A 27,875-nucleotide genomic window follows, 5' to 3' on the forward strand; every position below is an offset into this window, starting at 1 on the left:
TTAGTTGCAAATAAAAATATATACTTGTAGAATCCTATTCTAGGCTAGGCATGGTGGCCCACACCAGGAATCCCAGCACTTTAGGAAGCCAAGGCAGGAGGATCGCTTGAGCCCAAGAGTTTCAAACTAGTCTAGGCAAGATGGCAAGACCCCCCATCTCTACCAAAAATAAAAAGCTGAGTGTGGTGGCGTGTGCCTGTAGTCCCAACTACCTGGAAGGCTGAGGTGGGAGAATCCTTTGAGCCCAGGAGTTTGAGGTGGCAGCAAGTGGTGATCCAGCCTGGGATACAAAGAAACCTCACCTTTTTTTTTTTTTTCTGGAGACAGAGTCTTGCTCTGTTGCCCAGGCTAGAGTGCAGTGGCACGATCTCGGCTCACTGCAGCCTCCGCCTCCCAGGTTCATGCCATTCTCCTGCCTCAGCCTCCCCAGTAGCTGGGACTACAAGCACTTGCCACTGTGCTCGGCTAATTTTTTTGTATTTTTAGTAGAGACGGGGTTTCACTGTGTTAGCCAGGATGGTCTTGATCTCTTGACCTCATGATCCGCCTGCCTCAGCCTCCCAAAGTGCTGGGATTACAGGCGTGAGTCACCGTGCCTGGCTAAGACCTCACCTCTTAAAGAAGAATCCTATTTTACGCTAATACCGCATATAAATTCCAATTTTAAAAATTTAAATTCATAAAGGGAATGTTGATATAGATCTTTAAAATAGGGCATAAACTGCCTTAGAAGTCCTATCTATAAATTAGGAACAAGCAGTCATTTTTATGCACTATTCTCAAGCCTTCATAATTAATAAACTTTGATGGAAATATCATTTAAATTATTTTGCTGCAAAGTTTGAAATATTACTTAAATCATTTTGTCATACTATATTTACTTTTTTTTTTTTGAGATGGAGTCTCGCTCTGTCGTGCAGGCTGAAGTGTACTAGCATGATCTTGGCTCACTGCATCCTCCGCCTCTTAGGTTCAAACAATTCTCCTGCCTCAGTCTTTGGAGTAGCTGGGACTTAACAGGCACCTGCCACGACACCAGGCTTTTTTTTTTTTTAATTTTTAGTAGAGATGAGGTTTCACCATGTTGAACAGGCTGATCTCGAACTCCTGACCTCAAGTGATCTGCCCACCTCGGCCTCCCAAAGTGCTGGTGAGCCACCACGCCCAGCCTTGCCACACTATAAACACACATCAAACATTGGTCAAATTGAATCATTTGGAACCCTCTTACACTACTTCTACCTGGAACACTCTTTTTACCGGGATTTCTGTTGGAAGATCTAGGAGAATACTAACCGTGAAGATGAAACAAGAATTGTCCATGTACCTTTTCCTGAGAAGCCACCAGCTGTGACTTTAAGCTCGCACTCTGATGTTCCCAGGATTTCTGTTCCTGCTTCATCGTCGCAATTCTATGCTCTAAAAGACTTGATTTTGCCAACTGTTTCAGGAAGGGAAAAAGAGGTAAGAGGGCATTTTTGCAAACATAGCTAGCCTTAATTTATATGCCTGCACTTACATTGTCAAGAACAAGTACCATCTATTTATGTAGGGGAGCAGGGCAAGGTCAAAGGAAATGGTCTTCCTGGCTCCAAATCAAGACAAACCAAAGACTGTTTTATACGTCTAATTTTGAGGAGTTGCTTCTTTTTGGAAATTTCCTATTTTTCTTTTCTATTGCCTCATGTTTTGAGGGTGGAAGATGGTAAGCTGGAAGGCCATTAAAAATCTCAAGAGCATACCATAGGAAGAAAACAGAATATCTACTAAGGCAGGTGGGGAAAAAAGGTGGTGTTTTGGGATTTGCTAAAGAAGATAAAATAGAAAAAAAGTGTTTATCTATGAAATTGATCTCAGATTATTAAACACATAATTTATATTGTACCAAAATAGCGGTATAAAGTAGCACTGTGATGTGATAAGAAAAATTTTATATTATCGAGTTTAATAATATAATTAGTAAACAACTAATTTAGACTTCATCAGTCTTGGCTGCAGGAAGTCTGGGGTCACAGAATGCCAAAGAAATGCTGCTCCAGGACACTCTGGAACAACAGACTACCACAGGAGGCCCCTGTGCCACTGTCCACAGAGAAAGGTTCATTATGGTGTGTATTGTATACGATGATGGTAAAGTCTTATTACTTCTACTACCTTATCGACACAGCTATTTAATTCCTCACTCAGAGCTTCCTTTTCTTTCAGCAGTTTTTCGTTGTAGCTTAGAACACTAGAGATTTTTTGCTGGAAGTCAGAGAGATCGGGACATCTGTGCAGCTGTAAGAGATAAACAAATGAGCCCTCCCATCACATCTCATGGCTGTAAGTACAAAGGGGTATTTCTAAATAGGGCATTTTCACAGCTGCTGCTATTTGCCTATCTGTGGATATTTCAGAGGACATAAACTCTAGCAGAGACTATAATAAACTTCAAGGATTCCCTTCTGGCTTCTCTCTGATTCCCAGTTGACTGTTGAAATGTCTGCTTAGGTAGATTCAACCAGGCAGACATTGTTAAATAATGATCCTAGCTCTCCATTTTACCTTCAGGTAAAATAACATCTGCCATTCTATCAGTTTAACACATGTAGCATATTACATTTTCCTCATACTTTTAACTAGAAAAATGTTTTTCAAAAAACCAGTCAAGACTATAGAATTGGGCTGTGGGGGTGGCTCACACCTGTAATCCCAGCACTTTGGGAAGCCAAGGTGGGGAGGATCACTTGACCTCAGGAGTTTGAGGTCAGTCTGGTGAACATGGTGAAACCCTGTCTCTATTAAAAATAATTAGCCAGGCGTGGTGGTGCATGCCTGTAATCCTGGCTACTCAGGAGGCTGAGGCAGGAGAATCGCTTGAACCTGGGAGGCGGAGGCTGCAGTGAGCCGAGATGACTGCACTCCAGGCTGGGCGACAGAGACTCTGTCTCCAAAACAAAACAAAAAAAAACCCCTAGAATTGGCATGAACCACATACAAGTAACAACCCAAAGGCAAGTTTAAAGATAAAACCGTGTTTTCAGCTTGTTCCCTGTACTCTTCCTTTCAGAAGGTGCCTACACTGACTGGCCAGTAAAATGTTGTTGGTGCGAACATACTGGCTTTTCCTCTCCACTTCATGAAATCAAGACAAACCAAATACTGTTTTTATTCATTTTCAATATCAGTGCTGGTACTAGTCTCATTTTGGGCTGGATAATTCTTCAGGCGTTGGGGGTCGCGGGGCATTCTGGACACTGTAGGATGCTTCACAGCGTCTCTGGCTTTACTCAAAAGATGGCAGTAACCCCCCACCTTCCAGTTGTGAAAACAAAAAATGTGCCCAGACATTGATAAATGTTCTGGGGCAGGAGAGCAATCCTCACCCCTTCACCCTATTGAAAACCCATGCTTTAAAGAGGCTGTTTCTTACACTTCTTAACCCTTTTCCATAGTTCATAGGTTTTTAACTTTCCTCTATTTCACTTGACTCTTCAATTCTTTATTATCATTATGATTTTATGACCATCTTTCTACTTCCTGAACCTGAAATTCTTTCACATTTAGCTGTAGGAATAGTATGACAAAACAGACTTTCAGGGTTGAATCTTGTCTTCAACTGGTGACAAATCCAGCATACCTTACAAATCTGAACAAGTCAGAAGGATATAGGAAAATGTATTTTGAAATACCTGGGCACTGGTTTAATAAAGGACCTTCTACTTTATCCACTGCCTTGTCTTCCTACCCTCCAGACACCCATAAAGCTTGATACCATTTTGGATGTCTGTAAACTGGCATGTAACTTTTGCTGATGCTATTTGTGTTTCCTTTCAGTGCAATAGATAACACAGATAGAAGTGCTTTGTGAACTATGAATCACGATATCATACAGAGTGACACATGCCTTCTGGGTCCACGTTGTATAATAGCAATGATGGGCTGACGCTACCCTATTCTTGGGATCCAAAAGGATCCAGGTCTCTGATAAAACAACTTTCTACCAAAGGCAGACCAGGCTCACAATTTCTTCATCTCACTATTTATACCAATGCTTGTTTAAAAAAAAAAAAAAAAGCAATAAAAACGTGCTGAATGACATCCCCATCATGTTGTTTTTCTCCTAGCTCTGCTCCTTTCCTTCTGTTCTCCAGCTTAGCAAAGCCACAAAGCACACATTTCCCATACTATGAATTTGAAACCAATCATTATCATCTAAAGGCTGAACAACAGACAGGCTTTCAAAAAGTCAAGGAAAAAAGGATGCTCAAGTTAATTAGGAAAAAGTTGGTAATAACAGCCTTGGAATACTTCACCACACTACAGAAAGGCCCCATGAGTTTTAACTTCTGTTATGTTTATATGGACAGGCGACTTCTCTAGTCACAGCAGAACATGCATTTTGCATAGCAGTAGTTGACTTGAAAAGGTTCTTATAAAGCACCTATTGAGTACCAGTACTATACTAGGCATTATGAAAGACACACATACCCTGAGGGTTTTATAATGCTATTAAAAAAGCAAGATGCATAGGAGTCAATCCGATCAACATAAATATAACACCAGATTTATAGACTCAATGTTTCCACATTCAGGAAAGGACAACTTTGTGCTTACAGGCTGAAGAGACAGATGTTAAGAATGAAAATTTTATATGAGTGCCATCATAATCTGATGCTGAAGTAAACAAATAAAATGGAACAACTAAATTTTCCTACTATAAATCAAGATTGTTCCAATTGAAAGACTCCTGTAAATACTGAAAACAGGACAATGTTTAGGATGCAAATTTTTTTTTCCAACAATGCATTTCTCCATGAGAGGACATAATTTTTAAGTTGAGACCTCTTTCATATTTTCATATTTAAAATTAAGCCTTTTTTCTTTCTTTCTTTTTTGAGACAGAGTATTCTGTCGCCCAGGCTGGAGTGCAGGGGCACAGTAGCGCAATCTCAGCTCACTGGAGGCTTGACTTCCCGAGCTCAGGTGATCCACTCATCTCAGCCTCCTGAGTAGCTGGGACTACAGGTGCACACCACTATGCCCAGCTAATTTTTTTGTAGAGATATGGTTTTGTCCTGTTGCCCAGGCTGGTCTCATATTCCTGGCCTCAAGTGATCTGCCCACCTTGGCCTCCCAAAGTATTGGGATTACAGGCATGAGCCACTGCGCCTGGCCTAAAGTTAAGCCTTTGTTTGAAACTTTGAAACAGGCTTCTGAAGGCCACATTCATGAGACTGCATGCCATCATGCTCTAGAACTGATGCCTCATAGTTGCTACAGAAAAAGGCAGAAGGATCAGTTTCTTCAGTGCCTCACAAATCAGTGTGAACAGAATTAGAAAAGTTATAAGCAAGATAGTCCCCCTCCTTTTAGACAAACATATGTTACTTTATAACCTGGCTGGGTGACAGAACAACAATTTCTTAAACTGAAGTGGTTGGGATTCATTTATGATAATAGAATTTTAGAGTGGGCCGGATGCAGTGGCCCGCGCCTATAATCCCAGCACTTTAGGGGCCTGACGTGGGTGGATTGCTTGAACCCAGGAATTCAAGACCAGCCTGGCCAACATGGCAAAACCCCACCTCTATTAAAAACACAAAAATTATCTGGGCGTGGTGATGGGCACCTGTAATCCCAGCTACTCGGGGGGCTGAGGCATGAGAATTGCTTGAGCCTGGGAGCTGGAGGTTGCAGTGAGCTGAGATCACACCACTGCACTCCAGCCTAGGCAACAGAGGGAAGAAGGAAACTGTCTTAAAAAAAAAGGGGGGGATTTTAGAGTGTACAACATATATAAGTTAGACACATGTATAATTAGCAATAGCCTTTACAAATAGGATTTTGCACTTTAGGTCCTCAACTTTGCCAAGCAGTATGTCCTCAGCTACCAAGCTAGTTGACAGAACTTGGTACAAAGGACAACTGGTGGTTAGAAATACCAGCCCAACAGGAGCCCACCAGGTACATATTGTTCTGTGAACCCCCCTTAGCTGCACACAGCCTTACCTGTTTCATTTTCTCCAGTTCATCTTTGAGGAGGTGGTTTTCCTGTTGCACAATATGGGTCTGTATTTTAACTTCAGAGAGCTCCGCCTCCAGAGAAGACACTAAAGTGGAGGACTAAGAGAAAAATGAAAAAGTCAAATAACAGACATACATATTTAGGCTGGGGAAACTTACCAGGTTCATAAAAGGCCATATTAAGGAAACAATAATATGAACTCAATGACACTGTTTTATGACCATTTTTTATCGTAAAAGACTTTCCACTTAAATGGCATGGAAAATTCAACATCATGCTAAAAACTCTCAATAAACTAGGTGTTGATGGAACGTATCTCCAAATAATAAGAGCTATTTATGACAAACCCACAGCCAGTATCAATGGGCAAAAGCTGGAAGCATTCCCTTTGAAAACTGGCACAAGACAAGGATACCCTCTCTCACCACTCCTATTCAACATAGTGCTGGAAATTCTGGCCAGGGCAGTCAGGCAGGAGAAGGAAATAAAGGGTATTCAAATAGGAAGAGAGGAAGTCAGAGTGTCTCTGTTTGCAGATGACGTGATTGTATATTTAGAAAACCCCACTGTCTCAGCCCCAAATCTCCTTAAGCTGATAAGCAACTTCAGCAAAGTCTCAGAATACAAAATCAATATGCAAAAATCACAAGCATTCCTATATACCAATAATAGCCAAATCATGAGTGAACTTCCATTCACAATTGCTATAAAGAGAATAAAATACCTAGGAATACAACTTACAAGGGACATGAAGGACCTCTTCAAGGAGAACTACAAACCACTGCTCAAGGAAATAAGAGAGGACACAAACAAATGGGAAAACATTCCATGCTCATGGATAGGAAGAATCAATATTGTGAAAATGGCCATACTGCCCAAAGTAATTTATAGATTCGGTGCTATTCCCATCAAGCTACCATTGACTTTCTTCACAGAATTAGAAAAAACTACTTTAAATTTCATATGGAACAAAAAAGGAGCCTGTATAACCAAGGCAATCCTAAGCAAAAAGAACAAAGCTGGGGGCATCATGCTACCTGACTTCAAACTATACTACAAGGCTACAGTAACCAAAACAGCATGGTACTGGTACCAAAACAGATATATAGACCAATGGAACAGAACAGAGGCCTCAGAAATAACACTACACATCTACAACCATCTGATCTTTGACAAACCTGACAAAAACAAGAAATGGGGAAAGGATTCCCTATTTAATAAATGGTGTTGGGAAAACTGGCTAGCCATATGCAGAAAACTGAAACTGGACCTCTTCCTTATACTTTATACAAAAATTAACTCAAGATGGATTAAAGACTTAAATGTAAGACCCAAAACCATAACAACCCTAGAAGAAAACCTAGGCAATACCATTCAGGACACAGGCATGGGCAAGGACTTCATGATTTCTAAGGTAAGTTTTGCATGTTTCTCCACTGTAAAATTACTGTCTTTTTCTTGGAGGAGATACTTTGAGACTATACAAATTCTATTTCTCCTCAAACTTCTGCTTATTAATTTTAACATCTATCAGTGCATTTTGTCTACAACTATTATTACTGGGGTGTTTGCCTAATGATGATTTTCTATTTTCTTCTTCATTTATTAATTGGAATTAGAGCTGTTGTTTTCCCTCCCAGCTTAAATTTTTATATCAATATGGACTCATTTATTTATTTATTCAATTTTTTTGGTGGGGAGATAAGGTCTCACTCTGTTGCCCAGGCTGAAGTGCAGTGGTGCAATCTTGGCTCACTGCAGCCTCGACCTCCCAGGCTCAAGCGATTCTCCTGCCTCAGCCTCCTGAATAGCTGGGACTATAGGGGCATGCCACCATGCCCTACTAATTTTTTTTGTATTTTTTGTAGAGATGGGGTTTCACCATGTTGGCCAGGCTGGTTGCAAACTCCTGGGCTCAAGTGATCCACCTGCCTTGACCTCACAAAGTGCTGGGACTACAGGCATGAGCCACTATACCTGGCTGGTATTTATTGTAGTCTATGTTTATTTCATAATTACATTTATTTTATTCTATACTATCATTTATTTTGGTGATCAAATTGTTCCAGCTTTGGCCATCAGGACACAGGCCCTTTTGGCATGTCCTTTTTTTTTAAAACACCTTTTTCCTTCTGGCCCCATCAGATGTTCCAGGCTTATCCTGTATTTTTCTCTGCCCCAGCCCTAGAATCAATCATTTTTCCAAGGAACCCTGGTTCCTTTTATAGGAGAATGGTGCTTAGTAACCAAGATCTGGGCAATCCATGCATATATACACATCTATGTTTCTGTATCTATCTAGCTTTGTATACATATTAGAAACCATGAGTTTATCCAAATACCGCAGATCTCAATCTAACATCAGAGGGCTCATCTTAGCATTCCCCATTGCCCCATTTGCAACTTCTTCTCCAACAGTGAGAAATCTAGTTCTTATTGTTCACAACATATTTACTTATTTGTTCAATTCTAGTAAGACATATAGTAGTTTCAGAATTACTAACCCATACCTCTCATGAGAATCCTGTTTACTGACTAGATTATCATAGCATGTAGATACAGTTCATCTTGTCTTTAGCCTGGATAGTATCCAGTCAAGATATTAATTTCTGAATTACTTAAGAGAATTGTTTTCTTCCCCAGTGTGGTTATATTACCCATTTATAACAGTTAGGCTCATCTGTTCATGTATGTGCTCCCTTTAGGTTTCTTCCCCCACCACTACCATATTGATTAGTTTTACTTGTGCACTTATTTTGGGGGTAAGTGAAGAGTATGTGAAACGTTACTATGGTTCTAAGAGTCAGAGCTATACGAAAAGATAAACTCAGAGAAGTGTCACTGGTCTTCCTCGTCCCTTCTAGCGCATTCTCATTCCTCTGTTCCATCCCTTTCCCACCCTCCCTTTTTAGTTTCTGGTTTATCCTTCTTGTGTTTCTTTTGCACAAATGAGCAGACATGTACTTTTTAATATCCCTTTCTTACATGCACAAAGGCATTCTATACTTTTTTGCACTTTTCTTTTTTCACTTAACAGTATGTCTTGGAAATCATTTCATATAAATAGGGATTTCTTTTCTTCCTTTTTCTTGAACAGCTGCACAGTACTACTTCATGGTATGGACATACCCCCCACATGTATTCACCTACTCTCCTACATATCAGCATCTATGTTGTTTCCACCATTTTGCAATTAGAAACAGTGCTGCAGTGAGTAACCCTCTGCATATGAGTTTTCATATTGTTGGGGTGGTATCTTTAGGGTAGATTCCTAGAAGTGAGATTTCCAGGGCAAAAGCTAGGTACATATCTAATTTTGTTAGGTATTGTCAAATTCACCTACAAAAAGGCGGTATCAGTTTGTATTCTCCCAGCAAAGCATGAGTCTGTTTCCCCACAGCCTTGCCAACAGAGTATGCTGTCATATTTTAAAATTGATGCCAGTCTTATAGGTGAGAAATTATACAACAGTGGTGTTTTAATTTGCGTTTCTCTAATTTTGAGTGATTCTGAACATTTTTCCATAGATTTGAGGGCCATTTTAATAATTTTATTATTTAGAGATAGGGTCTCACCCAGGCTAGAGTGTAGTGGTACAGCCTCAAGGGATCCTCCTGCCTCAGCTTCCTGAGTAGCTAGGACCACAGGTGTGCGCCACTACACCCAGCCAATTTTTAAACTTTTTGTAGAGATGGAGTCTTGCTATGTTGTCCAGGCTGGTCTTGAACTCCTAGGCTCAAGCTATTCTCCTGCCTCGGCCTCCCAAAGTGCTGGGATTACAGGTGTGAGACACCACGCCTGGCCCATTTTTATCTTTTGTATATGATTTATTTGTTCGTATGCTTCTCCCATTTTGCTATCAAATTTTTGGTCCCATGTCCCTCCATTTTTAAGAGTTCTTTACTAGCAGGGATATTAGGCCTTCTCACTGTGGTATATGTTGTGAATATTTTCTCCTAGTTTGTCAGCTGTCTTCTAACTTTGTTTATGGTATCTTTTTGCCAAGTAAACATTTTTTTAACATATAATCAATGTTTTCTTTTATTGCCTCTGGTTTTTGAGTTACAGTTAAATAGCCCTTCTTTACACCAGGGTTAAAGACAAATTCACCCGTATTTTCTTCAAATATTTGTATAGTTTTATTTTTTTATATTTAGTCTCCTAATCCAATTAAGTTTATCCTTGTGCATGGAATGAAACATAGGTCTAATTTTATCTATTTCCAAATGTCTACTCAGTTGTTCAGGCACCATTAATTTAAAAGTCCATCTTTACCCCAGTGGTTTGAGAAGTGGCCCTGGTTATACACTATGTTTCCATTTGTATTTGGGTCTAATTCTAGACTTTCTATTCCACTTATCTACTTGTCTATTCATGTGCCAGGACCATACTGTTTTAATTACTAAGGCTTTATGTTTAAGGAAGTTTAATACAAACATTTCTTCTATTTCTTGGGATTTCCTCAAAAAAAGCTGTCAGGTGGCTACAGACCATACCTGCACTTTACAACGTTCCAGTTCTTCTTTCAGATTAAACTTCTCTTGTTCCTGTTCCTCCAATGCACTGTTTCCTGGCTCTTTTTCCTTCTGGCATAGCATTTCTGTTAGACGTTGATTAAGTTCTTGCAGTTTTTCCTGGTTTTGAGAGTTCTTTTGGCTAAGTTCTGTATTTTCCAAATCCAACTGTTGGTTTTTGATTTTTAATTCTGAAATCTAATTAAAATTACAATAAGTTTTTAAAACTTGTTACCCAACTTGTGCTAAAAAAAAAAAAAACAGATTTAGAGACATAATTGTCTTTTCCCTCTCTATATAAAGTTTAAAATATATATATATTTCAAAACAGAAATAATACACACTCATTATTACAAATTCATTCCATTCACAAGTGTATGAAGAAGTGAGACACTCAGTCTAACCCTACTCTATAGGGGAGCCCATTGTCCACAGCTGGATATGTGTCCCTCCAGATCATTTTCTATGCATATACAGAACCCATACACACATACAGATTCTTTTCTTCTCTTTAGCAAAAATTTGGAAATTTTATGTTTGGACAGCTTGCTTTTTCTACTTACTTACTTAAAGACTCTTTCCAGGTGGGCACGGTGGCTCACGCCTGTAATCCCAGCACTTTGGGACGCCGAGACAGGCGGATCACCTGAGGTCAGGAGTTCGAGACCAGCCTGAACAATATGATGAAACCCCATCTCTACTAAAAATACAAAAATTAGCCGAGTGTGGTGGCATGTGCCTGTAATCCCAGCTATTTGGGAGGCTGAGACAGGAGAATCGCTTGAACCCAGGGGGCAGAAGTTGCAGTGAGCCGAGATTGCGCCATTGCACTCCAGCCTGGGCAACAAGAGCGAAACTCCGTCTCAAAAGAAAAAAAGACTCTTTCCAAGTCAGTGTGTTCAGCAACCACCACATACTACTTTTTACTGGCTATAGGATATTCCATGTAGTAAGATATTCCATAATGCATTTATCTGTTCCCACATTGATAGACATAAAGTTTTAAAAATCATTATTTCTTTTAAATGGATCTTTTAGAAAATCCATTTATACATGGTAGCATTTTGTATTTAGAATTATTTTCTAGAAGTAGGATTGCTGGGTTAGAAGATCTGTATATAGATATATATTCATTATTGTTTCAACAGATATCTCTAATATGTCTTCCTCACAGTGCTACCACCTTATAATCCTAACAACAATGCATGGGGACAGTCATTTCCTCACATCCTTTTAAATACTAGATATCAATCTTTACTTTTTGCTAATTCAATAGGTTAAAAAAAAGACGCTTATTGAATTTGCACTTCTCTAATCACTAATAAGGCTAACCATCTTTTGTATTCTTTTTTTTTTCTGTGACTTGACCATTCATATAGATTGCCTATATTTCAACTGGATTTTCCCATTTATTTGTAAGAGTCCAAAATACATTTTGAATGTTAACACCTTGTCTATTTCAAGTGCTGAAAATACTCTTTCCCAATATGTCCTTGTCTTTTGACTGCTTCAGACAGATTCTTAAATGGCCTTCCCTTTTTATAACTGCATGTTGTAAGATTATACAAATTGAGCACTGAATGGCACCAGCTATCTGAATAAAATGTAATTCTGTGAAATGATATGCTGATTAGCTGGCATTCTGTATATGTGAAATTCTGCCCTTAACTTTCTGCTTTCAATCATGGTGAGGAAAAAGGAAGGGCTAACATTAACTGAAACTGCACAAGGGCTAGAGCTAATATTTCGTAGGTATGGTTTTAGAGGTATCACCTCCTCAATTGTGCTGATGATAAAGCTTCATCAAGCCCTTAGGGCCTAGAATAATATATACATTATTTAACATAAAACAGGAAGCTAGTTTAGAGTCAGTATGAGGTAAGTTTCCATTTTCAAATTCAGAATTTACAACCTTATCATCATTAGCTATATGCTATTCATTACCGTGTGCTGTAAATTTATAAATTTCAAAAAATGGGAAAATTTTGGAATCAAAAAACATTGAGAAATATTAGGTATTTCCTTACCTGTTTCTTTAAATTTTCAACCATCTTCTGAACTGCAGCATTTTCTTGTTTTACAGTTTCCGTTTTTTGCCTAAAAGGAATGATGAAAATAAAATTTACTGGTTAGGCTTTAAAAGCTGATGTAAAAGAATTTTAGTCTTTGCAAAAATGTCTTAGGAAAATGTAAGTATACGTCTTACCACATTTCTTCCTGAGATCCATTTAATGTCCCTAATTTCAGGTTAGAAATGCTATCTTCTTCATTTAAAGTAGTAATTTCATTTCTCAAAATAGAATTTTCCTGTTGAAGCTTTTCAGATTCATATCTGAAGCACAGAGATTGAAAAAAATAGTTACAAGGCAGTCATCTGGCATCTTTGGAAAATATTTTCTAGTAACTTCCAAAAGGATGAGTATTCAATGCCAGTTAAAAAGAAAAGTCTAAATTAGTAGTCTCTTAGTATTTGGAAATCGAGTTATGACATATTGACACATTTCTTTTGGGAAGTAAGAATTTCACTATAAGATGTTAGAGAAGTGTAGCTAAAAAAACCCTTAAGCCTGGAGAAATGAATCAAGACTCAATGCTCATTCTGGTTGTTGATTTTTCTCAATGGCAAGCATACTGCTTTGAGCAAATGACTTCATTTACCTCAGTCTCAAGTCCTACCTGTTCTGAATACACATAAGCCATGTTACAAAGCTATATTAGCTTAGTTTTAGGCCCCTGGGTACCTAGGGAAAGAAAATTCTCTATGTAAATCAAAGGGCCACAATGAAATATGTACACTGTTTACTTTGTGATTTTATTCATCTCATTATATTCTGATTTTTAGGACTAAAAATGGTCTGAAGAAGAGGAAAAACTACATTCAGAATTAAATTATTTCAGAGACATTTCAGACATCCTGTAATAGTTTACAAGTTTTTTTTTTTTTTTAAACCAAATTTGCTAGAAGACTATGCAATTATATTTTACAATGTCAAGTGGGCAGTGGCTCAAATTAATTCTACTTGTATCTCTGCTTTTCAAGCATATTTATTAGAATCTGGAGGCTCCTCAAATTATATGTTCTAAGATAAATTTCCACTGTTTGTTTTGTCTTTTTTTTTTTTTTTTTTTTAAAGAGACAGGGTCTCACTCTGTCACCCAGTCTGGAGTGCAATGGCATGATCATGGCTCACTGCAGCTTTGACCTCTCAAGCTCAAGCAACCCTCCCACCTCGACCTCCCAAGTAGCTGGGACCACAGGTGTGCACCACCACGCCCAGCAAACATTTTTTTATTTTTCTGTAGAGGCAGTCTCGCTATGTTCCCTAGGCTCGCCTGGCAACTCCTGGCCTCAAGAAATCCTCTTGCCTTGGCCTCCCAAACAGTTGAGATTGCAGGCATTTAAGCCATGGTGCCTGGCCATTTGCACTGTTTACGGGTCATCAGCATGTGCTTCAAGTGATATGAGTACAAAACTATAAAGACAGAACATTTTTTCTATATTAGCATAAGAAGTGAGTTCTTATCTACTAAGTTAATAATACACAAAAAGTCATTCATTTGTATATAACCTGTTTCCTCAAAATGAGGAAAGTAACACTTAGCAAAAAAAAAAAAAAAAAAAAAAATCCCCTATCCATCTAAATGAAATAAGTGCTAGAAAAAAGTTAAAGAGGTACATTGAGGATGCACATGGTTAAACAGCAAACACTCGCCATTGTGAACTTTCACACCCCATATGAACATTTGTTTGCTACAGAGGAAGGGAATGCCTCCTAAACAAGGTTATTTTATTTGTTAATACGGCACAGAAGCAGAAGGAAGTCTAGAGAGTACTGCTCTCTCCTTGAAGACTACTAGGTTAGTTTCTCTAGGCACGGCAAGCAGTGGAAGTTAGATCTGGTGAGGTGCTCTGTGGGATTCGTGACGTCTAGAAGGTACATACATTACCTCAGAAGTTCAACTTTTTGCTGCATCTCACTGCACGTGATCTGTAAGTCATGCATCATTGCCTTCAGCTCTTCCTCCTTTTCTCCGTGAGAAAGTACATCTTTTTGCTTAACTAAAATAGTGACTCTCTCCTTCAACTTCCTAGTCAGCTCCTGTAACTTTGTTTTCTCCAGTTCTAACTCTGCTATGGTGGCCTCATGCTGAAAATGTTTGTCTTGAAAGCCTAGGAGACTAGTGTTTTCCTCCAGTATAACTTGATTCTGTACTCTTGGCCTTTCTTGATGTGTCTGAATTGTTCCATGTAACCAGGCAATTTCATGTGCTTTTACTTTTTCCAAGAGCTGTGTGTTCCCCTCAAGGTACTGGTTTTCTTGCTTACATTCCTCTATGACATGATGTACACTCCTAACCCTGGGCCCACACTCTTCCAGTGTCTGATTGAGCTGGAGTATATTTCCATCAGGTTCAATTTCCAGGTTCTCTAAACTGGCTTCCCATAAGCAGCAGTCACACCGCTGGACCACACTTTCCTGAAGCTTCTCAATCTTGCCTTGAAGTCTCAAAACCAGAACATTCAGCTCCTCATTTTCTATTTTGACCTCATCGTAACTCTTTTCCAGGCTGAGGAATGTTTCAGTGACTTCCTCCATTTTCTTCAGCTCATCCTGCAACCTGAAAACCTCTGCAGTGAGTTCTTTGTTATTTTCTAGTGCCTCATCGTAGCGTGTCTCCATCATTCTCAGCTCTTCCTGAAGGCAGTCATTTTCCCGGCTCGCATCTTCATACAACAGCTTATATTTGGGAGAAGCCTCAGGGATTCTCTCAAGCATCTTCAGTTTCTTTTTCAGCACAGAAACATCAAAAAGTAGGTCCTGTTTCTTTTCAGAAGCTCGATCACAGTCCGCACATAACATCATTAGCTGTTCCTGAAGCTGACTAATCTGATTCTTCAGCTCCCAGGATTCAGTCCTGGTCTCTTCACTGTTTTCAAGCTCGGAAAAACCCTCTACCGAAGCTTCAGACTCCTCTATTTTGACTTCCTGTCTCTGAACAGAGCTTGTCCCTGTACTTCCCAGGTCCCGGACCTCATCATCTTCCAGGTCACTTAGGACATGCCGCCTGGTCACACCTTCTACTTGCTTCGTTCGGTTTTGCTGTAAAAACGGCTCTGTTTGTTCCGCAGTATTTCCAAAAAACTCAGTAGCTGGCTCATCCAAACAAGAAGACATTACTAACCCTGGCTCTAACTTTTGTAGCCTCTGTTGCAATCTAGAAATTTCAGTAGCCATTTTCACATTTTCCTTCACTGCCTGTTCATGAGCTCTCTGCAGGCTTAAGAGGACGTCCCCATTTTCTTCCAACAGCTGCTCCCCTTGCTGAAGCAGGGACAGGGCTCCATCTCCTTCCACCTCCTCCTCTCCTATCACCTGGCAACCACTCTGAAGCATTGAGAGAGGAGATGTGGCCTGCTGCATTTCCTTTATTTTACTCTGAAGTCTGGAGATTTCTGTGCTCATCTCGGCTCTTTCTCGATCTGCTGTCTCGCAGGTCGCTTTGTGAATGTTCTCCATGGCTAGAAGCTTGGACATCATTTCCTGCCTTTCCTGGTCATGTTCCATTTCTAGTCTTTCCAGCCGCTGGCTGGCCAGCTGCTCCGAAGCCCCTGCCTGGCACAGGACCTCCTCACGCTCCCTCAGTTCCCTTTTGTGACTGCTCTTCAGCTCAAGTATCTGGTCAGACAGCAGGCTTTGCTGGGTTTCAGATACATTTCTTAGGTCTTCCAGGTCTTGGAGTAGCTGCTGTCTCTCGACGACCATGCTGTTCAAATGTTCTTTGTATGTTTTCTCCAGCATCTCTCTCTCCTGGGTCAGGACCAGAGAAGTTGTTTTCTCTCTCTTAAGAGTCTCTTTCAGCAGCTCCCGGGCTTCCGCACACTCCTGGGTGAGCTCGTCCTTCTCAAATTCCCACTGGGATTTCTCCTCGCGCTGCTGTTCCTGGAGGTCCTTCAGCTCTTGGCGGTAGCGCCCCTCCAGGCTTTGCAGAGCGCTTTCACACCTCTCAGTGACTTTCTGACAATCAGACTGAAACTGGGCTTCTATTTGAGAGGTTCTTCTATTACACTCTGTTTCCATTTTTTCCCTAAATATAGTCAACATACAGCATTATTGAAACTGCCGCCAACTCCAGAAGCAAACAAAAACCATTTTCCCATGCACTGAGAAAGCTGCTGAGCAAACAACTGAAATACTCCCTAAAAATGGTCTTAACTTACTCCTATGTGATTCATTTATACTGGAAAGGGATCTCATTTCTGAAAGCTAAGACTGGCAGCCATAATTCATTTAAAAGACTTACCTCTCTCTGGAGTTAGGGGGAAATCTTAGAAACTAATTTCTCTGGCACACTCCCGGATGTATTTGTTTACGGATTTTTAAACCAAAGACAAATGACCAAATGTATATTAATCTAATTCCTAACTTGGGAAATATATACCATTCCTTCATTTTAATTAAGCATGCATTATAGGATATCAGTCACATAAATGACACATATTAACAAATTCATTCTGCTTTTGCTTCTTACTTAACGAAGTAGCACCAAGTCAATCAGGGTGTAATGAAACAAAGCCCTCAAATAAACCTGGGATTTCACATAAGGAAGGTAAGCATGGAGTGCTGTTTCTTAACTCTGGGAGGAAATGTAACCTTGCCTGGAATCCAGTTTATTAATAGCTTTTCTCAGAAAGCAACAGGATTGAACTAGGAAGGAACCACTTTTGGGATAATCTTATCCTCCTCTTGAGCCTTATAAGGTAGAATAAATCTTAATACGAGGAATACTTTCCTCTTTTACAAACATAACAAAATAAAAACAGTTCCAATCATCCCAAGGTAGGTTCACATCAAAATAATGGCAAAAACAGTAAAAAAATATTTAAAAGAATCTACTCAATCAATGGGCTACTATGCCTTCTGACTTCTCCAAGTCTCTTAAGCGACTGGCACTTTTTTTTTTTTGAGACGGAGTCTTGCTCTGTCGCCCAGGCTGGAGTGCAGTAGCACGATCTCGGCTCACTGCAAGCTCCGCCTCCCGGGTTCACGCCATTCTCCTGCCTCAGCCTCCGGAGTAGCTGGGACTACAGGCGCCTGCCACCACGCCCGGCTAATTTTTTGTATTTTTAGTAGAGATGGGGTTTCACCATGTTAGCCAGGTCTCGATCTCCTGACCTCGTGATCCGCCCACCTCGGCCTCCCAGAGTGCTGGGATTACAGGCGTGAGCCACTGCGCCCGGCCACAACTGGCACTTCTAATGCCCCGAGGGATGGTGCCCCAGGTAGCTTCATTTCCCTTCACTTTCTTACCTTCCCTCCTGAAGCTCCCTTTGGTGCTTTTCCAAGAGCTCTTTTCTTAACTCCTCTTTCTCAAGAGTGTGTTTCTCCACCAGGCTTGTCAGCTGCTCCTGGTGAAACTGCTCTAGTTCCTGAGTCAAGCCTCTCACCTTCTCTTCTGTCCAGGCGCTACTCTGAAGGCCTTCCCTCTCCCGCTCAAAGCTTGCTTGAGCCTGTGTCAGTCTAGCCTTGAGCTCCATCTCATGTTGCAGCCTCAGCTTCTCCTGCAGGTGAGTCTTTTCCTCCTCAAGCTTCACTTGCAGTTGTTTTTTCTCCTCCTCATGCCTGCAAGTGGCCTCATGATGTGCCTCCTTGAGCACTGCTGCTTGCCCCTGAAGTTCAGCAATTTCATTTTTAAGGTCACTTATTTGTTTTTTTAAGGTGTGCGTTTCATTCTCATGCCTTTGCTTCATGTTCTCCTGTGCCTTCTTGCAGCTGACCACGGTTTCGTCCAGCTGCTTTTCATAATGGCGCACCTGAAGGCACAGAGTGACACCACCACAAGATTACTCAGCTCAAGGTCACTGAAAGTGAAGTGATGGAGCAGCAATTGCTTTTTTTTTTTTTTTTTCCCTACAAGACATTTCTCATTTCTCTATCTTGTTTTAAAGTAACTGAATTCAACACTTTAAGCAAGATACTTAAGTCAGGCATGGTTTACATATCTCTTTTAAGTGGCTGAATTTTATTAGTGTCTGAACAACCTTATTAAGAACTGAGCAGCCATTACACATAGATACCCTCTGTCTTCCCATGCATCCTTTCCAACTGTAAACTTGAGTCTTGGAACATATATATTTTTTGAGACAGGTTCTCACTCTGTCACCCAAGCTGAAGTGCAGTGGCGTAATTATGGCTCACTGAAATCTCCATCTCCTGGGCTCAAGCAATCCTCCCATCTCAGCCTCCTGAGTAGTTGGGACTAAAGGCACACACCACCGTGCCCTAATTTTTTTTTGTTGGTAGAGACGGGGTCTCACCATGTTGCCCAGACTGGTCTTGAACTCCTAGGCTCAAGTGGTCTGCCCACCTCGACCTCCCAAAATGTTGAGATTACAGGCATGAGCCACTGTACCCTGCTGGGTCTTAAAATACTTAATTAAATTCAAATATTAATTGAACACCTATCAGGTACTTGCAGGCCTCGGAATACAATGCTGGGTAAGATATGGTCCCTGCTATCCAGGAGAAACCAGTTTAGACATGATTATGACAACTATAAGTACAGTAGGAGGCAGAAAATAAAAGGTATACAAAAAAGAGCTACAATGTAACCCAGGGATTCAAAGGAGGGAAAAAAATCACATTTTAGTTGGAGAAATTCAAGAATGGCTTCATGCAAGAGGCAGCATTAGATATAAATCCTGAAGGGTAAGTAGACTTTCGAGAGGCAGAAAGAAACTAATATCAGCATAGTTTGTAACAGCACAAGCAAAAGAGGACAGAGTTTGATGGACAACTAGGAACTACCCAATTTAGCTGGAGGATAAGGTAACTCATAAGAACGGTGTAAGAGAAGACTGGAAACGTCAGTTGAAGTCTCATGGTGAAGAGTTTAGAGGCCAAGGTTCAGAACTTGTACCTAATTTAGTAGGCAATGAAACATCAAAGGGCTTTTTTTGGTTTCACTGAGATGTTTTTAAAAAAGAAATTGGGAGATAATATAATGGGTTTCAAGCTTCAAGTTCCATGATTGCCAGGGCTGAAGATATTACATTTTGGAGAAACTCTCCAGAAAAAAGGGGCCTTGCTGTCAGCCTACAAAACCATCCTGAGGATGTGGGTTCCCAACATAGAATGTGCTGCTCTATGAGAAAAAAGAATTGGAAATGCCCTACACACATAAGGCTGTCAGAGCCAAAAGAAATTAGAGAAGTGGATTGGTGGGAAGGACTTACTTTATCTTCGAGCTCCAGTCTGAGGCAACATATGTCCCTGTGATGTTGTTCTTTCATCTGTTCAATGACCAGCTCTGCCTCAATGCTCATATTCAATGGATTGCATTCTTCAGAACCGAGCCCTGAAAACACATGGGACTCATTGATCCTGCAGCAGGTTCTTTCAATAACACAATGTAGCATCTGAGGAGGGACATCCAGTTTAACTAAGGAATAATTTTCAGCCTGAATTACCAGAGATGTGAACTAATAGGAAATAACAGAGGCCAAGAGAAGTCTTTTCTCTTTTCAAGTGTTAGGGCAAACAAGAAGAAATGAAGGTGAACAGATTCTTTCATGTACAGGCAGTGGAAAAAGCCTTAATAGAATCCATCTCTTAGAATAGTAGGTGGTGGGGTGGGGGGGGTGGAAATTGTTGCTTAAAGGTAGCTACCTCCTAATGCAAATGCTGCAAATTGAGGTAATAGCATGAGGTAGTTTGGTCAAACCAACCAGACTCCTACCCATCCAACAAATACTGAATGACGATGTGGCAGGAAAATGAATGGCCAGCATACTTGCTGCTATGCCCTGAGGAGTTAGCTTCATGGGTCACACTATCAACAACCCATCACTCAACATTACAGAAGACTGCCTATTTCCTATGAATTTCCTGGAGTGTGGGTAGATCCCCATTTTATCTTATCAGCTATTATTGGCTAAAATTATCATATTTTAGCTATTATCAGCATAATTTTAGCATATTATCAGCTAAAATTTTTAAAAATAGGGCATAGGTTAAGAACCAGGATACAGGCAGTTGTGGGTAGAAATTCTTAACTCATGCATGAGCTCATCTCTGCAACTGCCCACGATGATGACTGAGAATGACACTGAAAATGTGAAGCATAAGTTGGGGGCTGAGCTTGTACACAGAAGAAAAGATTATGACTAATCTCTTAAGGCAGTGGGACCCAAAATAGCTTTGTATGTGGGGATACACAGGCAGACGGAAGAAAGGAACTTTTCTTGGGTATAGGTCTAGCAGCTGCAACTGGCAGTCTTGCTTTGAGTCTTCTCTTCATATTTGATGGCATATTCCCAACTGAGAAGTAACACCCAGGGTGTGAGCCACACCACGATGGTACAGCTTCTTGTCCTCATGAGGAACAACCCCAACACTTGGCCATCTATGGAAAAGTCCATAACAGCTGCCGAGATATATCATATTATGAGATCCTCAGACTGGAATGAGCTAAGAATCAGAGGGGAGGTCTTAAGGCCTCTTCGTCTCCTCCTTCCCCAATCTGTTAATTATTCTGCAGTAAGAGGAGGAATAAACAACCTGTGTAAGAACGACACTCCTATCCCCAGTAGCACTGGGGAAAGTTATTTATAACAGAATAACTGATTATGAGCTGTCTCTGAAATTTAAACTCAACGCCCCCGAGAAAAGAGGTAGGCTATCAGGAGAGAGGAAAGGAGCTCATAGTTAATGCAGGAGGCTCCCAAACTCTGCCTTCCAAACTTGCCACTCAAAATCTTCCTCAAAGGCCAGGAGGCCAGCCCTTATTTATCTTCTTTGTTCTGCTGAGGCAATACAGACGTTCAGCACAGCCAGTATAAGAAAACCAGCTATGGATTCTGTAGTTTCTGGCTGGCCTGCTCTCCAAAACCATCTTCATATGAGTTACATACTCTCTTCGAAGAGGACAGCAATAGCTCAGTGTCTGAATTCTAATACTCCCAAGGCCTGGATTCCCAGATTTGCAGCCAGTTTTTTGTTTGTTTTGTTAACAAAGCAAATACCCTTGTGGTTTGATTCTTCCATTCCTTTGTTGACGCATATCAAAATCAGATGGAAATGTTCTCATAAAAACTTCAAGGACAAATGAAAAACCAGACCACAAGTGAAACAACTCAAGAAAAGAGTATGGCCAAATTCTTTTTTTTTTTTTTCTTTTTTCAAGTTGCCAAAGTTTTGCAATTTTATATTGAACCATGTTTCTAAAAACAAGAGTAAAGGCTTTATCTACAGCCTGTCCGAATGTGTTTACCGTGTTCGGGCTCAATGCCACCGCTGTTAGCATCAACTTCTTCTGATGGTGAGTTCTTCAACGGAAGCCTGAGCACTCTGCCTTGTGCACGATATTCTTCCAGCTCAGACTGGAGTTCATCTACTTGGTCTTGTAGTACCTGGGATTTAAAAACCAACACTGGTCTTAGATGTGACACCAAAAGCATAAGCAACAACAACAACAAAAAAGATAAATTGGATATCATCAAAACAAAATCTTTTGTGCTTCAAAGGACACCATCAAGAAAGTAGAAATGTTTTGCAAATTAACTATCTGATAAGGGACTTGTAACTAGAATATATAAAGACTATTATAGCTCAATAATAAGACAATTTTAAAAATGGGCAAATGATCTGAATTGATATTTCTCTAATGATGATATACACATGACTAATACATACATGTAAAAAATACTCAATATCATTACCTATCAGGGAAACACAAATCAAAGCCACAATAAGATACCATTTCACACTTACTAGGGTGGCTAGAATCAAAAAGACATACAATAACGACTGTTGGTGAAGAAGTGGAGCAATTGGAACTATCATACTAGCGGGAATATAAAACAGTGCAACCACTTTGCAAGAAGTTTAGCAGTTCCTAAAACGGTTAAACATAGGGTTACCATACAACCTAGCAATTCTACTCCTAGATATATGCCCATACAAAAACGTGCGCACAAATTTTCATAGCTGCGTTACTCATAATAGCCAAAATCCCCCAAATGTCCATTAACTGGTGAATTAATACACAAAATGTGGTATATCTACACAATGGAATATTATTCAAGAAATGAAGAACTGATACACGCTACAACATAGATGAACTTTAAAAACATTATGTTAAATGAAGGAAGCCGGTCTCAAGGGCTAATATTGTAAGATTCCATTTATATGAAATGTATAGAATATGCAAATCTGTAGAGACAGAAAGTACACTAATAATTGCCTAGAGCTGGGGGGCTTGGGAGAGATTATGGCTAAGTGGAGAAGGGGTTTCTTCCTGGGGTGATGAAAATGTTCTAAAATTGAATGCGGTGATGTTTGCACAATTCTGTCAATACAATAAAAGACTGAATTTATACCTTCAATGGGTAAAACATATAGTGTATAAAGCTGTTAAGAAAACAAGTGGATGAGGCTGGGTGGGCAGATCACCTGAGGTCAGGAGTTCAAGACCAGCCTGGCCAACATGGTGAAACCCTGTCTCTACTTAAAAAAAAAAAAAAAAAAAAATTAGGCGTTTGGCAGACAGCTGCAATCCCAGCTACTCGGGAGGCTGAGGCAGGAGAATTGCTTGAACCCAGGAGGTGGAGGTTGCAGCGAGCTGAGATCACACCACCGTACTCCAGCCTGGGTGACAGAGCTAGATTCCATCTTAAAAAAAAGTAAGAAAGAAAACAAGTGGATGAACTGGGAGAATTTCTGAAGGTAGAGCTGACAGCTTTTACTGATGAATTCATTAAATGTAAAGACATTTAGAAAATACCTCTATTTAATTAGAACCAAGAGCTAAAATTTAATTATAAAAGCAGTAGAAATGTTTTCTTAACTATGTATGTATATTTCCTGAAAAGGAGGGCTGCAAGTAACTTCATAATATGATTGTTTTACTCATCTCTGCACAATTAAACTTTTTATCTAAGTAGCTGGAACTCAGCTATATTTGTCTCATTAAAATAAACACGTGTTTCTGGTTTAAGAAAAAAATTCAAATTCCTAACTTTAGGGGAATTTTTTTAAAATCAAAGATTCTTGTTATTTGTAAAAATGTTTCCATCTCTCCTGGCAGAAATTGGGAATGATTTACTAGCTAAGACTTGAGTGGTTTTCTGTTTCATTTGCATTTTATAAATAAATGGAGTAAAAAATGTATTCAGAAAAAAAAAAACCCACAGGACAAAACCAAATCACATCAGATTAGACCTGCAATGATCAATCAGGAAAGGCTAATTTTTGAATAATAATGTTAATAGCTAACATTTATGTTTGTTTTTTTTTTTTAATTTTATTATACTTTAAGTTTTAGGGTACATGTGTACATTGTGCAGGTTAGTTACATATGTATACATGTGCCATGCTGGTGCGCTGCACCCACTAACTCATCATCTAGCATTAGGTATATCTCCCGGTGCTATCCCTCCCCCCTCCCCCCACCCCACAACAGTCCCCAGAGTGTAATATTCCCCTTCCTGTGTCCATGTGAATAGCTAACATTTATGTTTGTACTCTATCCTTGGCTCTGCTCTAAGCACTTTACATATACTCACTGATGGAATTTTTGCTACAACCTTTTGTGGTGGGTACTTTTATTTTTACCATTTTATGCATGAGGAATGGAAGTACCCATAGATGAAGTGACTTGCTTAGGGTCACAGAGCTAGGGAACGGGGAAGCTGGGGTCTGAACCCAGGCACTCCTGCACTTACTCAGTTCTCTTTGTCTACCTACCCTGCACTGCCGCTCATATTCATTTCTCATCTGTGTCAGTCTCTCTTCTTGCAGGAAGAACTCAGCACTGCTAGGATCGAGGTCACCAAACTAGAAGGGGAAAAGGGCAAAGCTGTCATTTTTCCCGAGTGCCCTTCTTTGACCCAACACAGCAAAGGCCCAGTTTCTGGTATTCACCCAGTCTCTTGAGTATGATAGGAATGTGACATGTAAGCACGAACACCACCAACTGGGTGATGGGGAGAACGCACTAGAGTGACGTGTTCAATGAACACAGGGATCATTTCTCAGTGCCAGGCAATGTTCTCCTTCATAACCAACTTAGTAAACTATATCCCTACAAAAGTTAGAGCACCATTTAGCTACCCCAGTAATTGCCTAATAAAAATGTTCTGGTGGCATTGCTCCTGTTCTTTTGAGTAAACTACATAAAGTAGGCTGCCTGTCAGGAAATGAGATTTGAACAGGTTTACCTTTTCTGCTAACACATTTTCCAAATTTCTCTGAAGTTTGTTCGTCAGATTCTCATATTCTGCCAACTTCTCTGCATTTTCTAGAAGCTCATTTTCCAGACGACTGTTTTCCTGAACAAGTATGGGGAAATTAAATGTGGTACAGATTAAGAAATTAGCAAACTGTGGTACTATTTTATATACAGCATAAATCAGTACCGTAGATTAAAGATGTTTATCTATCTTAAAAGCTGTAGTAGACTACAGGAGGCAAAAGTAAATATAAAAGGTTGATATCTATTTTATAACAACAAAATAAGTTTGCCCTTTTGTTTTTGACCACGTAGAACTGTGCTGTCCAAAACAGGTAGCTGCTAGTAGCCATACTGGGTACTGGGCCCTTGAAGTGTGTCTAGTACAAACTGTAAGCTTAAAATAGACACCAGACTTTGAATAGCCCCAAAATGTAAAATAGCTCAGTAATGTTTTTTGTATACTGATAATGTGTCAAAATGATAATGTTTTAGAGATACTGGATTAAACAAGATTATTTGAAATTAGTTTCACCTGTTTCTTTTCACCTTTCAATGTGGCTACTTGCAAACTGAAATTATAATGCAGGCCACGTATGTGTATCTATTGGACAGCATTGCAGTAGAATATGAAAATATTCTCAATACATAATATTGACAAATGAAAGAAAATGATTACAAAATACCTTGTTCAGCTGCCAGCAAAAGAGAACTCAGAAAAAGTATAAAAAGTAGAGTAACTCTAGGCCAGGCATAGTGGCTCACGCCAGTAATCCCAGCACTTTGGGAGGCCAAGGTGGGCGGATCATGAGGTCAGGAGATCGAGACCATCCTAGCTAACACGGTGAAACCCCGTCTCTACTAAAAATACAAAAAATTAGCCAGGTGTGGTGGCGGGCGCCTGTAGTCCCAGCTACTTGGGAGGCTGAGGTGGGAGAATGGTGTGAACCCGGGAGGTGCAGCTTGCAGTGAGCCGAGATGGCGCCACTGCACTCCAGCCTGGGCGACACAGCAAGACTCCATCTCAAAAAAAAAAAAAAAAGTAGAGCAACTCTAAAATCAATTTATTGATATTATGATTTGGTTTATATTTAATTTATAAATTTCTTTCAGTTTAAAGATATAAAAACTGTACATATGAATTGCTCATAATTTGTATATGTTTATATTATAATAACACATCAACTAAAACCCATAAAAGTTTTTTTAAAAGGATCTGTATATATAGTATTTTTAAGAAAGATTTCCAACCACATTTGCCAACACACACACACACACACACACACACACACACACACACACACACACACACACACGACGTGCCATTTGACATTTTTCTTTTCCAGTGTTAAAGGCTGATTGGAAGAAAATCATTTTCTAAGAACATTTTGCCAAAAGAATACAGAGCCAGTATATTTTTAGTATATTCTAGTTCACACCCTCATACAGCAATATAAGTAAAAAAAAAAAATGTACTTAGAGCATTTAAAAAATACTACCTTCCCCTAAAATGCCAATTCTATAACATTAATCTTTCAAAGTACACCTAAATGTAGAGCCTAGAACAACATAGAGTAATCTCTGTGTATCAGGCAGTGCTGGTGCTCTGGAAATTGACAAATCAGATACTGTTGTTATGTTGGGAGGGAGGCAGATGTGGATACAACTCTATATGACCCAGTAGGAAATGTGCTATCTCTTGGCAAGAAAAAAGTAAATGTAATGGGAATGAAAAAGTAATTTGGCCTGCAGTGTTGGGGAAAGCAGTGAAGGGGTATAAATGTGCTCTGCCCTCTGAGGCACGGAGAGAGCTGGGGTAGGTGCAGTGGGGTGGGGGAGGGCATGGCACTGGGACTTGGTGGCAGCAGCTCAAGTTTGAAAGGTATGAGGACGAGCTCCTTTTCAAGAGCCTTGACTGCTAACACATTGTTTTTGTTGTTTTTTTGCAAAGGGTGGTAACAGCATGATTGTAACGGATATTTAGTTAAGTAACTGGTAGCCATATGGAGGTGGAAGAGATGGAAGAAAGAACTGTTCAGGATACACATTAATTAGCTGAGACATCATGATGAATTCTGAACCTAATCAGAGGCTGGGGAAATGCAGAGGAAGGAGATAAATCTGAGAGTCACTTCGGAGCATCAACATAACTTACAGGCTGATGAGTAATCATGAGGGAAGATGACGAGGAATTTTAGCTTCTGAGACTTACACCTCATGGTGTTGATGTTGATTAGGGAGAAATTCACGAAATGAAACAGTTAGATGGCTAGGGAGTGATAATTACCTCAGTTTTTGATGTGTGGGGTATCAAGAACCTTTTGCGATAGCAATAACAGCAAACATTTCATATGTACTTATTGTTTTCCAGACACTGTATGTGCCTCATCTCATTTAGCCCACACATCAATGCTATAGGGTAGGTATTATTATGGTGCCCATTTTTAACATTAGGAAACAGGCTGAGGAACCTGATCAAAGTTTTCAGTAAGTGGTGGTACCCAGATCTAAACCAGGCAGCCTGACTCCAGAGCCCTTGCACCTTATTATATGGTGTAAGAGTCCAGCAAAGAGAAGGACCACTTCTTTCACTGAGACACAGGAAAGAGGGGAGGATGTTTGAGAGGCAAGGCACATTTGGAGGCCGAGGTGGGAGGATCACTTGAGGCCAGGGTTTGATACCAGCCTAGGCATCATAATGAGACCCCGTTTCTACAATTTTTTTTTTCTTTTAGATCCAGAGTCTTGCTCTGTCGCCTAGGCTGGAGTCCAGTGGCACAATCTCTGCTCACTGCAACTTCCTCTGCCTCCCAGGTTCAAGCAATTCTCCTGCCTCAGCCTCCTGAGTAGCTGGGATTATAGGCACACACCACCACACCCTGCTAATTTTTTGTATTTTTAGTAGAGACAGGGTTTCACGATGTTGGCCAGGCTGGTCTCGAATTCCTGACCTCAAGTGATATGCCTGCCTCGGCCTCTGAAAGTGCTGGGATTACAAAACACATTTTTTAATTAGCTGAGCATAATAACATGAGCCTATAGTCCCAGCTACTTGGCAGGCCGAGGCTGGAGGATCACTTGGGGCCAGGAGTTTGAGGCTGCGGTAAGTTATAACTGCACCACTG

General features: G+C 40.2%; 1 protein-coding gene across 8 annotated transcripts in view; it reads right to left on the minus strand.

Moving 5' to 3' along the window:
* Positions 1 to 27,875, minus strand: part of NIN (ninein) — a 111,670-nt gene that overhangs the window by 22,236 nt on the left and 61,559 nt on the right. For 4 of the 8 annotated variants that reach the window (XM_003831729.7, XM_063596202.1, XM_008957083.5 and 1 more), the window contains 12 exons: positions 24,740 to 24,850; positions 24,267 to 24,356; positions 21,793 to 21,931; positions 19,757 to 19,878; positions 17,832 to 18,334; positions 14,470 to 16,608; positions 12,728 to 12,853; positions 12,549 to 12,618; positions 10,504 to 10,719; positions 5,992 to 6,105; positions 2,155 to 2,277; positions 1,328 to 1,441 (listed from right to left, as the gene is read on the minus strand). In XM_003831729.7, the coding sequence (XP_003831777.3) occupies positions 1,328 to 1,441; positions 2,155 to 2,277; positions 5,992 to 6,105; positions 10,504 to 10,719; positions 12,549 to 12,618; positions 12,728 to 12,853; positions 14,470 to 16,608; positions 17,832 to 18,334; positions 19,757 to 19,878; positions 21,793 to 21,931; positions 24,267 to 24,356; positions 24,740 to 24,850 (3,867 nt within the window). The remainder of the gene's footprint in view (positions 1 to 1,327; positions 1,442 to 2,154; positions 2,278 to 5,991; positions 6,106 to 10,503; positions 10,720 to 12,548; positions 12,619 to 12,727; positions 12,854 to 14,469; positions 16,609 to 17,831; positions 18,335 to 19,756; positions 19,879 to 21,792; positions 21,932 to 24,266; positions 24,357 to 24,739; positions 24,851 to 27,875) is intronic. The other 4 variants (XM_063596203.1, XM_034937533.3, XM_008957088.5 and 1 more) reach the window with 2 other exon arrangements.

This window comes from Pan paniscus, chromosome 15 (genome assembly GCF_029289425.2).
Source record: "Pan paniscus chromosome 15, NHGRI_mPanPan1-v2.0_pri, whole genome shotgun sequence".
In the NCBI taxonomy this organism is placed as follows: domain Eukaryota; kingdom Metazoa; phylum Chordata; class Mammalia; order Primates; family Hominidae; genus Pan; species Pan paniscus.